General features: G+C 42.5%; 1 protein-coding gene across 12 annotated transcripts in view; it reads left to right on the top strand.

Annotated features, from left to right (window-relative positions):
• The window catches only part of PDE1C (phosphodiesterase 1C), a 340705-nt gene extending 326273 nt beyond the window's left edge, over nt 1–14432 (top strand). For 4 of the 12 annotated variants that reach the window (XM_090142258.1, XM_090142262.1, XM_090142266.1 and 1 more), the window contains 2 exons: nt 3242–3307; nt 11665–14426. In XM_090142258.1, coding sequence (XP_089998384.1) covers nt 3242–3307; nt 11665–11834 — 236 coding nt within the window. In that variant the 3' untranslated portion in view covers nt 11835–14426. Of the gene's footprint in view, nt 1–3241; nt 3308–11664 lie in introns of all 12 variants that reach the window. The other 8 variants (XM_090142259.1, XM_090142256.1, XM_090142260.1 and 5 more) reach the window with 7 other exon arrangements.
• The last annotated feature ends 1341 nt before the right edge of the window (nt 14433–15773 follow it).

Here is a 15773-nt window from a genome sequence, read left to right as displayed (position 1 = left end):
GGCCCAGATTCTGACAAGAATATTTTCCTTCCCTTTTCTCTTTCCCCTTTTTCCCTGATTGACAAAAGCCATTGCGTTTGCAACATCAGCTTTGAGCAAAATAGCACCTAGGCCTGATCACTCTTTTAGTTGCACTGAAATCAAAGGAGATTGCATGCGAAGTCCTGCTGGTCCCTCTGCAGCATCTGGGGCCGAAGACTAAATAATAATCAAGATCTCTGAGGACTCATTAAATGCAGGGTGGTTCTGCACCAGGGTAGTGCTTTCTTCCTGTGCTGTGGTAGGAGCTGCTTCCACCACGACGTGTTTAAAAAAGACAGTACAGCTCTCATTGTTACTATGATGCTACCTTTCTGTGGGCAAATGAATGGGCAGGCACCTCCATCAAAGGCATCTGCAGCACTGACTGTCTTCAGCAGGGAGGAGGGGTGAACGTGAGGGCTTATCTACCATGCAGATTTCCCTGCTCTGTGGTTAACACTTCAGTGACAGGTCCTAAGTGGAGTTAAGAAACATCAAACTTATTGGTAGGAAGGTTAAAGGGAGATTAACCAAATTCAAGGATCTTGGTCTTGCAAAACAACTTTAGCTCAGCTGGCATTCTGCAGGGAATTCTATGTATGAAGCTTGAACATAAACTTTAGAGTATGTTTATATTAGCAGAACTGATCATGGAGGTGTCCTTTTTGAACTAAACTATAATAACCAATATACACCTGTTCTCCAACCTTTTCCAAGGAAGAGAGGCAGGTTGTTATGCTATTTTGCACCGGGGTGTGGAAAACAAATTAAAATCCATGCCAAAAGCAAAACTCAACACATTTGCTCCTGGGATTGGGTGGGTAGGGTGATGAAAAAAACTATTTGGTTTGATAAGACTCATGGGGAAAAAAATGCAAAACTGAAATGAATCATGCCATGTAATGCAAGTATTCTCAACTGTTCTGAGAATAATTTTAAACAATATGTATTTATTTTTAGTTCCATATTTGAAAGAAGAGGCTTGTGGTCTCTTAAATGTACAGAGCATTTTTCAACATTCCAGTTTTTCTGTAACTGAGTCCATGTATATTCATCCTATTACCAAATAAAAACGATGAGGTCTCCACTCCATTTGAATTAAAATTGCAGAAGGGTTCATTTTGTTCTGGTGCTTTCTACATCTGGTCCAGGCATGGCACTTTTTGTTTGCTTTTGCAACCTCCTGCTGCCCATAGAGTAATAGTAATAATTAATAGTTTAATTAATAGTAATAATTAACTTGTTTTTAAGCATGGTAGGAACATGGCTTGGTCGGCATCCACTCAATAGAAGCCCCTGTGACCAGAAGGAGTCAGTGACATTACCTCATTTCTAAAACCATCCCCAAGAGAATGCACACAGCTTATTCAGGGACCCTGAGGTGAATCTCTACCTATTTGGAGACCACACGTCAGCCTCACTGTTCTCCCTTTCTTCGGGTGGCAGTGATCTCTGGCTGTCACGAATCCTGATGTTGGCCTTCCCCCTCGTGCTGCCAGTGTCTGCATGTAAACGCAAGCCATGTTCCTGAAGTCAGAGGTGCTGTGGGTGCATGCACTCAGTCCCACTACAGTTATGAGACTGTTGGAGCTGGTTGCAAAACGAGATGTTATTTTATATTCTGAGACCTAATGGTGTACCTCAGCCAGGGTTGCGTTCTCATTTAGCTTTCTCACCTTCCCCACATCCAGCTTTTAAAGATGGGGCATGTTTTCTTTAAATCTGAAGTGTATTTATAAAGTGACAGCAAATGCTGTTGCCATCTTTGATTGTGTTTCATCATTTAAATAGGGGGAAAACTCATTATCCAATAATACATATAGCTGCCTCACAAAAATAACTGCATATGAAGATGGCAATTTTGCATGTAGAGTGGTAGAGCCTGTCGAGGCATTGCATTGGCTCTGCTTGTGTTTGCACACAGAGATACCCCAAGTCTCTGGATCTCTCATGGGGAGGCTGAAATCATAAGCTGTGTCAGTCAACAGCAACACACTGTGCTCACACCCACTGTGATTTTTTTTCCCATGCCACTTGGAGCTTGTGTATAGGTCCCACAGGTTCTGTATCCTGTGCTCCGTGTTGCTTACCAGCTTGCTTTCACAGCATTTCAACTGCATCTCTACATACCACCTTCTACAAAGTATTCCTATGCCAGGGGTAAAATTGGCTGAGGCCACAGGTTGACTTAGGAGGCAGCTGTGAACTAGAATTTTCCCATACCACTGCTGTTTTTCTATTTGATTTTCTGCTTAAAAAAGGAAAAAAATCGTAGTAAAACAGTTGCAGAACAAAGCCATTTTCTCCAAGGAAGTTGTACAGTTCACAGACATTCAATACAACCGTGAAAGGCTTCATGCATTCCTTCTTTATTGAAATTCCAGCTTTAATTCCTTCCTTGCCTCTGTGAGAGGTTCACTGCTATTGATTTTCTGAGAAACATTCAGTGTGGTCATCCCCATACCTGCTCATATTATGCCTTACTGACTTAATTTGATTCCTAATTTACATTCAGTCTCACAAGTGGAGGCGAATATATTTCTGAAAGATATTGGGGGTTTTTATGTTGTTGACTGATGTTTGAATCAAAAATCCAGCCTGTCACATTAGCATGAGAGGAGAAAACATTGTTTGGAAATGGCATCTAATGATCTGGATGACTTAACTCCACTTGGACATACAGTACTGGAGTCACTTCCCTGCTGTGTATAGCCAGTGGTAGAAATGTCCTGAGCCATTGCCAACCAGTGCTTCCCAAAATGAGGTCAGCTGTTTGCTGTACCACCACAGAGCAAGGTAAGTGCTGTGTTACTGTCTTCAGACTCACCCTGGATGATAACATGGGTCTGTGCCAGTTTTATGAGGGCACGGAGACAGCTGAAGAAAAAGCTCTCTGAGATGTGGTGATGGTCCTTGGAGCCAAAGGTTTGGAAACTCACTATTGCTGTGAAACTGCCAAGATGACCACCCGAAGTCGGTAAGTGATAAACAGAAGAAAAGGTGTTTCGTGTTCACTTCTCTTGATGGAAGGGTCTCCCGAAGTGAGGCTGTTTGCCACGTTTCACGGGGAAGTTATCCCAGCATAAAACCACTGAAAAGAATGGCAGAAAGAAGATACCAAACACCTGGCAGTGGTAGCAGGACTACAAAAAAGGCATTTCTGTGGCTAGCAGGACTACCGTTCATCCGTCTCTGCTGAAACAACTCTTTCTTTTTCAAGGTCCAGCACGATTTTCGAGGGGCTCACTGGGCTCCGGTCCCTCAGCAAACCGCCTCACACTGCCAGGTCAGTCAGTAGCACCTCGCTCTATCCTGCTCTGGTAAGAGGCACTCATGGTCTCTGCTGCTGGGGAGATGGGCATAAACTGGTGACTGTTGTGTATGACATGAAAAAAGTTAAATCTGTTCACTGGGTTCAACAACTGAACTGATGTTTTTAAAGATCTTCACCATGTTACATTTGGTTTTAAACAAGTATCTTATGTTTCTTCTTTACTGTGAGAGTGGTGAGGTGCTGGAATGCTGGAACAGCTGCCCAGAGAGGCTGTGGATGCCCCATCCCTGGAAGTATTCAATGGCAAATTGGATGGGGCCCTGGGCAGCCTGGTCTAGCATTAAATGAGGAGGTTGGTGGCCCTGCATGTGGCAGGGGGGGTTGGAGATTCATGATCCTTGAGGTCCCTTCCAACCCTGGCCATTCTGTGATTCTGTTTTGTGGCTCACAGCGCAGGCTCCACAGACCGTCTTAATTCAGTCAGGAAATTAATTTGGGCCTTTCTCGTGGATCCTGATGGGAAAAAGCAAAGCTGCTTTGTCTACCCAAGTGTGTTTTTTTTTGTGTCCTTCTCATCTTCCACATGCTGCTGTTGATATTTCACCACAATAGTCATTTTCTTATTCCCTTCAGCTTTGTCTGACAAAAGCATCAGAATGAAAGGAGGGGAATACAGAGCATTTATATAAAATAATGGCTTAGTTTTGACAAATTGTCAAGGTATGTCTTCTCATGGGCATTACACAAGCATGTGTAATTCAAGTATGCGTATTCGTTATTCAAGTATGCATAATTCACAGTCATTGAAAGAAAGGATAAAATTCTAGGAAGTCAACAAGAAATCAGCAAGAAAGAATCTCAGGAAAGCGCCATAAAAAGTTTTGCTGATGCTGTTCTTGTCAGTGGCTGCTGTGTGAGCAGGTGAGGTATGGTGTGGCTCCATACAGAGACACCAATGTGCCCTACTGTGCTGCTGTGCTTTGTTGGCTCTCCAAGATGCTCCTGACGCTTTTCTGCAGCAACCACCTTGGCAGACTGTTTGGCCAGGCAGAGCTGCAGCCATTGCCTGGGTGCCCCTGAGGAAAAGAGAGGGCAGAAGTGTCTTCTCCTTGGTAGCACCTCGCCATTGGCAGTGGCAGTAAGTGTGAGCTGTGCGTACTGCCTGTTTCTTAACTGTGGTTAAATTCTTGTACTTATATCCATTGGGCAGCTACTATTTTGGATGTTTTCTCCCAGAATGTTCTTGCAGGTGGTATTTAGAGGTCTTGTTCTTTGGAGATTTTTCTTTTCCCAAAGAAGTAAAGTAAAACGCCATGTTTTTTCAAAGGAAAAAATTTGGAATCAAACATTCTTGTCATGCTCCAGCCATAGCTTGCAGCTAATGTAAACAGGTCTAATTTCAAAACAAGCACACTTTTTATATGTTTTGGCGTAGGCCCCTTCTTCATTTTTAACAAGCAGTGTTTATGCATTATTATTTCATCCATTTTTCCAGTGCTGTGTCACTTTCAATCAATCAATCCTTTAAGGAATACCTGCAAACAACAAATCCTGGGTTCCCTTTTATGTGTAATACTTCTCATCCTACAGACCACCAAAGGAAGAGGAAGGTGGAGAATATAGTGCAGAAGGGAGGGTTTGCCATAAGCTACCAGGTACAGTCCCTTCTTTACTGCTGACTGCTAGGCGACCTTGCTCCAGTTGTTCTTGTGTGCCCCAATTTATTTGGCTGATCAAGAGGTCTGTTAACTGTACAGATTAGGAAACCAGTAGGGAAGATGCTTTATGAGAGGGGAGAAGTCAACTCAGTAACATCCCTTTTTGCTAAAGGACACTTTGTGCTGGTTCTGCCTCGCTTGCAGCACTCACTGTGACAATCTCATCCTGTAAAGATGTAAAGGTCCCTTCAGGCTGGGACGTAGGGAAATTAGGACCTGTGATTTGATTCTCTCTTTGTTAAAGATGTCCCACCTTAGTGTACATGCACGCATTAATCAGGAACTCAGGTATTTCCTCTATGTGGCTGTTGAACATTGGCACCTTCCTGCATGTGCCCTGTTACTGTGGCTTACAGCACAAATTATTTACTCTGATATAGTAAGCAAATCAGCCCTTCCTATGCAGCTGTTCAGAAGAAGTGATGAGAAGCAGATAACAGTGCCCTGTTTTCTCTTTATACAGCCCAGCGATGCATTTTGTTTACAGCCTTTGTGGTGCTGGTTTGTTTATGCCCTATATGATCACATTTCAGGTGGGTTGCTTTTGTTGGAGGCAGCCACTAATTACTGTGTAGTTAAGAAACAGTGTGCTGTAACGACACACACACACACAATTTTCTATTTGAGAAAATGTTACTGTCTCACTGTTCTTCCTGTGAATCTCATGCAGTGCCTTGAGAAAGAACGAGAAGCTTTGTTTTGTGGGATTTAGTCAATTCTGAGGAAGGGAAGCTGACAACAAGAGGCCATGCAGACACGTGAGCCATTTACCTCTTTGCCAGCCAGTTGGTTGCTTGTACCCATCACCAACTTTTCAATCTGCCAAATACCAGCCCCAAGAAGTTGCACAGCTGGGCAAGGTTTCTGAGGTTAAGCAGCTGTGTATGGGAGGTCTGCCAGGGCTCCCAACAGCAGCCAGCGTTCTTGGAACCAGAGAAATTTCTGGCTACCCTCTCTTCCTGTCTTACAAGAAGTCTCTCAGACCCACAGGCTGTACTTCTACTCTTCTGTAATGCACCCTAACCAGCAGAACGGTATTTGAAGGTCAACTTTTTCTCCCTTCCTTTTACAGATTTCACACTCCCTCCAAAACTGCCAATTTGATACATATATGTATGTTTTATATATCTGTATATGCATATATAGATATATGTATATTTGATACAGGACAAGTGGGAAAGCTGAGAAGTAAGAATTATTTCATTTGAATTTTTGAGTCACTTATTTGGCTACAGAGCTGCAGCAAACTGATACATTACAAAAACTTCAGAATGTGAAGGTAAGAGTCCAGGACCCCGTTAAAGGCTAGTTTTATTCACTGGAACATTTTAAAGAGAAGAAAAGTCTGACGTTGTTGGGGGTAGGGTTCCCTCCCCAGGTGCTTCTCTTCTGAGTACAAAGAAAACTAATGCAGCAGGTGATAGCCACCATAGCTATAAGCTGAAGCACATCTTCATATTCTTTAAAGTTGGATCTTGTGCTGCATTATGAGACAGGAACTTGCAGAGTTCAGGTTGTTAGATAAGGCTTGATGGTAATGTAGGAGATTGCTGGGCTTGGGGGAAAGCGCAATTTGTGTTCAGTCAGTAGATTCAAAATCATATCCGGACAGAAGAATCTCATCCTTAGTTACTAAACCCTCAGCTATTTCATAGAATCATAGAATTGCTCAGGTTGGAAAAGACCCTCAAGATCAAGTCCAACCCCAACCTAACCCTACTACCCGAACCCTCACAACCCACCACTAAATCATGTCCCTGAGCACCACATCCAAACAGTTTTTAAACACATCCAGGGATGGTGATTCAACCACCTCCCTGGGGAGCCTATTCCAGTGCTTAACAGCCCCTTCTGTAAAGAAGTGTTTCCTGATATCCAGCCTACGCTTATGCTGGCACATTTCCCCTTGTCTTGTCACCAGTGAGAAGAGACCAACCCTGCTCTGCTGTAAATACCTTTCAGGTATTTGAAGAGAGCAATTAGGTCTCCCCTCAGCCTCCTGTTCCCCAGACTAAACAGCCCCAGTTCCTTCAGTTGCTCCTCATAGGCCATACCCTCAAGCCCTTCACAAGCCTTGTTGCCCTGCTTTGGACCTCCCTAGTCCTGCTCACCACACCATTCCTGATATAAACCAGGATGCCACTGGCCTTCTTGGCCACCTGGGCACACTGCTGGCTCATATTTAACTGACTGTCAGCACAGTCCAGCCATCCAGCCAGTGTTTCACCCAGCAGATGTGTGCCCATCCAAACCATGGACATCCAGCTTCTCCATGAGGATGTTGTAGGGGACAGTGAATTCCAGGTAGACTACATCGACATCCATCAGTTTCCATAGTGACTCCACAAGAGGTAGATGTCTTTAGGCTCTCTCCCTGAGGTGTTTCCATTAGGGAAAACAGTGAATTTTGTATCAGCATGCAGATTTTCTTAACGTTCCCAGGAGACTAATTCTCACCAAGTTTAGAACATTTCTTGAGCATTTGAGTGTCTCCAGGGAAATAGCATCACAGTTTTCTTATTCCTTTGTCCTGCAGATTCTCCTGTTAATTACAATAGAAAACCTTCCTTATTGACAAAGAAGGTACAAAGGAGAAAGAGGAAGCCCTCCTGAGCATAATCCTTGAGTCTAACAGCAGAATAGAGAATAAGGAACATCAGGATCCCTGATTTTCCTGAATCATCTCCCGTTAAAAATGCCCAATTAAGTAATTCTCTTCCTTCACTGGTGAATTATTTAGCTAAATAAGTAAATCTCCTTCAAGAGTCAAAAAGTGTTTCAACTTCCTGGTATTCCTCCTCCTATGACTTTCTTCATCCTGCCTGCAGAGTAGTTGAAGGCAAAAGTTGTCATAGCTGCCCAGGGGGCTGAGACATGAGGGGAGGTGGCAGAAGTTTTGTCTTCAGGATGTCCCTGCAGGCCACCAGCTGCAGATGGTTTGGCAGGGAAACACGTCCCTACCTTGTCCATGCTGTGCCTTGGGCTTTCTAGTACTTGCCTCTCTGGAGAGGAGTACTTCTGTCTGCACCAAGCTGTGTCACAAACACTTTCTACCCTAGTCCCTCTACGAAGTCCCTCATTAGACAGGGATACTTGAGAGAGGCAGCACTGCCTCATCTTCATCCTCATCCTCATCCTCATCCTCATCCTCATCCTCATCCCCATCCTCAGCTGGATATGATGTCTTGTAGAGCCTCCTCCAGTGCCACTGCTGTCAAAGAAGTGAGGCATGTGTCACTGTTAGGCCTCCCTTCATGCAAAAGTGTTGAGTTGTATTGGAGAGCTTGTGGTAGGGGACTGCCATCAGCCTGGGGGCAGATGTGGGAGCTGAGCTGCCCTTGTGGGTTTTCTCCCTACCACTCTCCTGCTTTCTTCCCTGCTGCTTTTCATTTCCCTCCAGTACTAAGTACTAGCAGTGACCATTCAAATCCCATTTGGAGATGACAGCTGATTGTGTTCCTAATTTTTATCTGAACCAAACTATTTCCCAGCAGGTGTTCTGAGTAAAAATGATTTGTTCATTCAGTGACTGTGGAGATGACATTAAAGAAATGAGCATTTCAATGGCTTTTTTGAAGGGATGTGCCTTGCGAACAAGTAGAAATGTTTATATCTGCTTTAAAATGCTTGAAAAGGAAGATGATATCAATGTTTTGCTTTATCTTATTTTCTGGTCAGAGTGGAAATAGTATGTAGTAGCAAAGTGTTGCTATAACAACTTCTAACAGTTTGAAATACTCAAGGTGATGATGCTTTGTTTTGGAATGCACATTAACCATAATTTCCTCCCAGCTGCAACAAGGCCAAAACCATTGCATATCCTACAATGTAGAAACTGAATTTCTAGGAGATTCAGTGGAACAAAGAGCATTCCAGCTGAAATTCTGACATAATCCCTGTGTACTATGGCGATCCCATCCCTTGGGTGCAAGCTTAGAAGTGAAATGCTCACCACATTCAGCCAGCATGGGGGGCAAACTCTTCAGTAAACTGTTTTCTCCTCTTCAACTTCTCTGTGACACTGAAAGTATTGGCACTGGCTGCACTGTCAGTTCAAGGGCTCTTCCTACAAGTAATTGGTTTTTGATGAGCTCGGTAATTGGTCTTACCCATTGGGTGCATGGCATGTTTTAGCTTCAGTTAAGAAGGCAGAACTTGGGTATTTTGGTACCCGTGTTTTTTGTTTTTTTTTTTTGATTCATAGATGAATGGCTTTAACTGTGGCAAATTTGATCACCTGCCCTTCTCTATATGCACTTTCACTTCCAAATGAGACTGTCATGTATTAGCTATAGCTCCTCATAGGAGCATCCATCACTGCTCATATAAAAGAGCAGCTTCTGGTGTAGTGCCTCAAGCTATTAATCTATCTAATGTTGTGTGGTTTGTAGCTGGCTGCTTCTGTGCTATGAATGGGAGCAGACAGATGAGGAAATAAACTTTTTTTTTCCTTCACATAAACGTTTGTATAAGGTGAAGTTTTTTTTCGCTCTGACACCTGTTAATTGGTCTGTTATAAATGTGTTTGTAGGTGTCCTCAAATCCTGCCCTATTTTAACTCAGAATTTGCAGTTAAACCTAAGGCATATCATGTCTGTCTTTCCTGTCTTCCCTTTTGCAGCTCTGTTTGAAAGTACAGACATTACCTAAAGATATGTGAGTCTCTCGTGAAGGACACAGAGTGGTACAAGGATGGCAGCCCTTAATTGTGGTGTTGCATGCAGGACCCGAGGACCAGTGTTGGGTGAAATGTTCTTAGCAGGCTACAGAGAGAATTAAACACCTTTTTCATTTGAAGTTGTCTATTAAGCAGTAGGTTTTGTGTTCCTTAATATTTGTGGTGATTATTATAGCTTAAGCAAATCAAGGCATAATGTAGGGCGTGTGTTTTCATCAAGCAGCAAGAAGGAGTCCTGACCTTCCTGAAAAAACAGGAAAACTGCATCAAAGAAGGGATAAGAGGAAATATAGTGTGGATGGCATCCTAGCAAAATCCATGGTTTGCATGGATGCTATGCTGGGTGGTCAGGGTAAAGTGGGGCTTCTATGCTTAATCAGTGTCTGAACATCACTGAAATAAGCTCTATATATGTGTTACTGCTTGTGTAACTATTCTAGTCTACACTGGCACTGTTCAGATAACTATTCTTCTCTTCTCATTTCCTGAGATCTATAAACTATTGAGACTCACAAAAATCCTATTAGCTTTTTCATTTCTATTCCTTCTTTAAAATGGGGAAACTAGAATGAATAAAATAGCTCAGATCACATGAAAAGTCAATGAGAAACCAGGGAAATGAGCTCTGGAGTCTGAAGAGAGAGTCTTCTCCTCAGCACCGTCTACCTTGAGTCAGTAAAGCCTGAAGAAATCCAATGGTGTGAGCTCCCTTTATTAGCTCCTGTACAAATATGACAAATGGCACTGTCAGTGTCCTGGTTAAATCCCTTGTATTTATTAGCCAAGTCATTTCTGCTGACAACAACTCCAGTAAACATTCTCCCATGCTGAGCAATGGAAAATCCAATAGCAGTTTGGCTGAATCCATGCTGACTAGAGAAAATGAAATGAATCTGGAAAGTGAACGTGCCTCAAAGAACAGTAACTCACCCAATGGGTAATCTGAATATTAATGGCTGTCAGTCTGGTCTAGTTGAGGACGTGAAAGAACATGACAATGCAGAAATCTGGATATGTATTTCTAGAGTTTATGAAGTGCATAGTTTTTCACTTCCCAAGACATTCTGGAGTACAGTTACTCACTTGAGGACTTTAACAAGATGAGGATGAGACTGTGTGTTAGTATCTGCTGTTAGCTAGCTCACACAGGGGAATCTTCTTGCACTTCTTAGGATTCATGCTGAGAGCAAGGACTTTTTTGAAGTGCTTATCAGACCAACTGCTGTCTGATTACTTGGTTGTTTTGCGAGTAGTAAAGTAAACAAAAGACAAATATATTTTGATTGTAGCCATGCTTGTTTTTTATTTTTTATTTTCCCTGTGTAAGATGTAAGGAAGCAAGGTATGAATTCGAACAAATGCAGTCAGAAAGCTGAGAAACATCAGATTCAAATAGGACAACGTGTGACTTCCACAATGGTCTGTAGTTCTCTCAAAAATCATACAAGGCCTCAGATCCACCTGTTCCTGAACTCTGTGAAAAAATGGTCTCTGTCCAGATTTATTGCCTCAAAATCATCTTGTTCAGTTAATTGTATGTTGAAAACAGTGAGGTGTTGAGCTATCTAAATGAAGACGGGTAAAAAGAAAGGTTGCTTCCTCATTCAGACTTTTAGGAACTTTCATCTTCTGCCTAAACTGTTGTTTCTTAACCCTTGCAACATTCCTTGGGATTCACTTGTATTGGTTTGGGACTCTGGGATGTCTGAATAAGGGCATGATTTCAAGATCAGGTATTCTGAAATGCTTAATGGCCCAGATTTCCATGTTGAAGATGTCTGTCGTTCATTCTGAAGTCTTACATTTATATTTCTAACTCATATTATATCTATCCATTAACCCAAGAGTGTACTGACAACCAAGGCAGAAATCCTCTGTTGTGCAGGCAGTCAGTGCTAAGCAGAATTAATTTCTAGCCCGCCAGTGAGTAAATGCTAAGCACAGTAACCACTTTCTTGCTTTGTCACTGACAGCCATCAAACCTCAGCTGTGTCACCTCAACAGGCCCACCCACAGCTCAGGACCCTATTTTCCAGCCTTCCACAAGAAATCAGAGGAACATCCTGTGAGATATAAACTCCTTGACCAAAGGGGAAGGATGAAAAAGATCCAAAACATTTCTCAAAGCTGGACTAGGAAATAGCAGAAGAGCTGAAGAGGCATCCATCTGGAATGAAGCTCCTCACGGGCTGGTGAAGGATGCTGTGCAACCATTGCACGGGCCATACTGCATCGTACAGCAGCTGTTAATCCTAGATAAAAGCAAGTGTGGGATTTAACTAAATACAATGAACATTCTCCTAGAAATGTTCTCAATAACCTTCTTATTTTTAAAGCATACACTCACCTAGTAATAAAATATTGCACTGTTACCTTAAAATGCAGTTGTATACCACTGTTTCTTGTCAAATTAAGGAAGCCAATGCTTTTTTAGATTGCTGAGCTTGTTATAATGTTCTCACTGTGACTTGCTGCCTAGCACAGGTAATACAACTCCCATTTCAGGCCGTGCAAGAAAGACTTTCCTTGCCAAATTGAATGTTCTCCTACCATAGTGTGGTAGGTGCTCAGGAGAATGAAGGTAGGAGGTTGGAATATAAATTGCTTCACTCACTAGGGAAAAGAAGACATAGTAGGACATTAAAATTGTGACCTCAGCTGTATGTTTATTAGTTCTGTGGCATTAATTCATCTGAATTAGATCCCATGTGTTCTTGTGGTGCACAATATCCCACGGACCTGAGATTCTTCAATCTGTGAAGGAGTTGCTCTCCTTCCTACATTTTATGCTGTAAGAAACAGTGGCAAATAACTCCGTTTCTTCTTCATGCCCCTGGTAATTTATATCAGCTCTCCCAGCTGATGAAGTCTGTTCTGTTTCTACTGTCCTCACAGGGAAACCTACTTATTCTACTTCTCATCTTCCTTGCTGATCTTCTCTCTGTCTTCTTTTAATCTCTATTTGAGAAGACCTGAACTGCACATGATACTCATTATGCAGGTATACCAGGAATTCTGCCAATTACACTGAAGTAAGCTTCCTCTTCCTCTTCTTTTCTTCTTTTCTTCTTTTTTTTTTTTTGCCTTTTTTGCCTTTTTTGCCTTACTTTCCTCATTTCTCTGCCCTGCTTGTCTTCTTCTACCAGCACCTTTTCCAAAACACATCTACTGGAAAAGCATAGTGAATAGCAGAGAGCTTAATTCTCCTATACTATGAAGGCTGACCATTTTATGCCTTCCCCCACACCCCCACTGTTAACCAGTTATTTATCCATATTAAGTTCATATGTCGGTGACAGATCAGTAGCTGTGACAGCAGGACCTTCTTAACATGTCTTCTGGAAATCCCTATGGGCTCCTCCAGAGAACTCTGAAAAGATCTGTGAGGCAGGGTTTCTCCTGTAAAAACTGCACTGATCTCTCTATGTTGTATCTACGGCTGCATCTACTAATTCTATTTTTCATATTACCTAAAAGTCGATTCATTGTGAAATCATATGCTGGTATACATATATCAGAATGTCCAACATCAAAACTTGCAGCAGTGTATGCAAGTAACACTGCTGTATGAGAGTTACAGTACAACACAGCTGGTTGTTGCATGAACAGGTCTGGGGCATCCTCTCCTGTCTGTTAGAGATCACTGCAATTCCAGGTATACTTGCCCTGAGTGGCATCTTTCCACACTGTTTTCCTAGAAATGTCCACAAAACTGGTGAACACAGCAGACAGCTGACCAAGCACTCTGATGTCCCTGTGTCACTTATTTTTGTCTGCTTGTTTGATATTTGTGACATTGACCTTAAGCACCATCAGAACTCATGACTCTAGCAGCCGGGCTGGATTACTGCCTAAACTGAATGCAAAGAGGAATGCACTTCAAAGCCATCTGTTTATGAAATGGGAATATATCTCTAGGAATTTCCTGAGAATTATATTTTGTTGTAGAGTACCCCGCAATGTTTTACATAAGCAGGCTGTACGAAAACTCAAAATTATACTATTCTTCCAAACGCATTTTCTGTCTGTGTTGTTTCCTTCACTTCAGGGCAATTTACCAGCTAACATAGTCCTGTGCCATCAACATTTTAAATGGGATTGTTTTTTGTCCTTACTCTCCTGACTCACACTCTCTCCTTTGTCACGAAGCAGAGATAAGTCACAATCTTGGTTTTACTGCTGGGTAGTTAAGGCACAGGGAAATGAACTGATTTACCTGGGGTCCCACAGGGTGTATACCTGGCTGCTAGAAACTTAATTCGGTTCTGATCAGATTCTGCTTTGCTCACATTTTTCTTCAACTGAACCCACGCTGTGCTGTGTTGCTCTCTAATGGTTCCCCTCTAGAAACTCAGTATATTCACCTGAGGGGCATAAAGGGGTTTTATGTTTCATTTTTCCTGAAGCTGGGCAGGTGAAGGCAGATTGTGATTTGGATTGGAAAGATGTCTCGTGATGTCCCTTCCCTCTTCCAAAGCTTCCTGCTCTAGGTCTAGTAAGTACTTTAAAGAGAGGGAGAAAGGATGTTTGTGCAGACCACTCCTTGAAAATGTTGGGCACGTCGTGAAAACTACTCCTAAGGCAAACTGGTTGTGTTAATTGCATCCAGCCTGGTGCACGGGAAGTGTGGTTGGAGAGGATGTGCTCCTCTGCTCAGTCCAACCCCGCCATCTAGCGTACACCAAAAGGAAATTTTCTAGCTGTGAAGTTTAGAAGGAGAATCTGTGTTATTTGAGGGAGGACTGGCTTTGCAGCATGCCCCACTTTATTATTATTATTATTATTATTATTGTTGTTATTATTATTATTATTATTATTATTAAAATCTCAGTGATTTCTGAGATAATCACTTGTCAGCAATGTAGAATTGAGTCCAGAATGACCCCTGATACCATTTAGATTTTATTATGAATTATTCATTGCAAGCGTAATTTATTGTGTTTGGTTTCGTTTGTTTCTTTGCTTGCTTTTCCTGTTTAGGGTATTTGTGAATTGAGTCTGTGCTCCAATCACTGGGTTGCTTTGCAAGTAAGTTTGATGCTGGTTTTTAAGATGTTCAGATCGACACTGAGTGAGGCACAGGGAGGCCTCCATCATTCCATATGTTTTATGTAGTTCTGTATCTAAACGAGTAAAGAATAGGAAAGAAGATTGGTTCCCATGTCCTCAAGGGCAACCAGAGCAGCAAAAACAGAGATTGGAGGAGGAAGGGGAGGAGGAAAAACAAGGGGCTTTGTCTCAGCAACATGAATGAGTCATTCATGGGTCTTTTTAAGTCATGAAGCAGATGGGTTCACAAGGCAAATCTGGTTCTGGACAGGACGTGTCCCCACCTCCTTCTCCCTTCTTGTGGCTTTTTGTTCACTCCTGCTGCTCAGCTGACTGATCAGCATGAGTCCTTCAGGCTGATTCCTCACTATCTTCTTCCATGTACTCTGCATGGGGCCACAGTGAGTGAAATTGTCTTGGTGTGAACATAAAATAGACAATGTAGTTAACGTACAAGTCATGTGTAAATCATAAAACTTATTTTTTTATATTTTCTTATTAAAACAAAAGCAGAGAGCAACAAAATCATAAAACCAGTGGGATCTTTGACTTGACTTGTTTTTAAGAAACTAATGCACCAATGTCTGGTTCAGTGGAAGGGAGGTCTGTCTCCTCCCCAGGGTATCCAAACTCAACCGAGTTTGACTGAATCAAACACACAGCACCAACAATCAGTCCTCAAAATGTGCCATCTGCACCAGAGGCCTTCACAAAAAAGCACGAGCCAAAGGTAGAAAAGCTATGAATGAGCTGAGAGGGGACTGAGAGTGTCAGTCTACTGGGCAGCTTAGTAGTTAATTTAGTCACTGCACAGAAACAAACACTGCCCTTTCCTCTTCACCTGACGGTAGGGTCTGAACACTTTCATGCTGCTTGATGTACACTAGGGTCAACTGATAGTGGACAGCCACTGACACGCAGTATCCCTGCCCCAAAGCTCTCTTTTCAATATCCCTATTCCAGAGATTGCAGAGATCCAAACTGCTTATCTAGAGCTGTGACTGATACCCAGCTGCTCTTTGTGCGCTGCCAT

This window comes from Phasianus colchicus, chromosome 6, assembly GCF_987193195.1.
Source record: "Phasianus colchicus chromosome 6, bPhaCol1.hap1.1, whole genome shotgun sequence".
NCBI classification, from domain to species: Eukaryota; Metazoa; Chordata; class Aves; order Galliformes; family Phasianidae; genus Phasianus; species Phasianus colchicus.
Note: the sequence above shows the minus strand (reverse complement) of the source record. Positions and strands in the feature narration are given on the sequence as shown.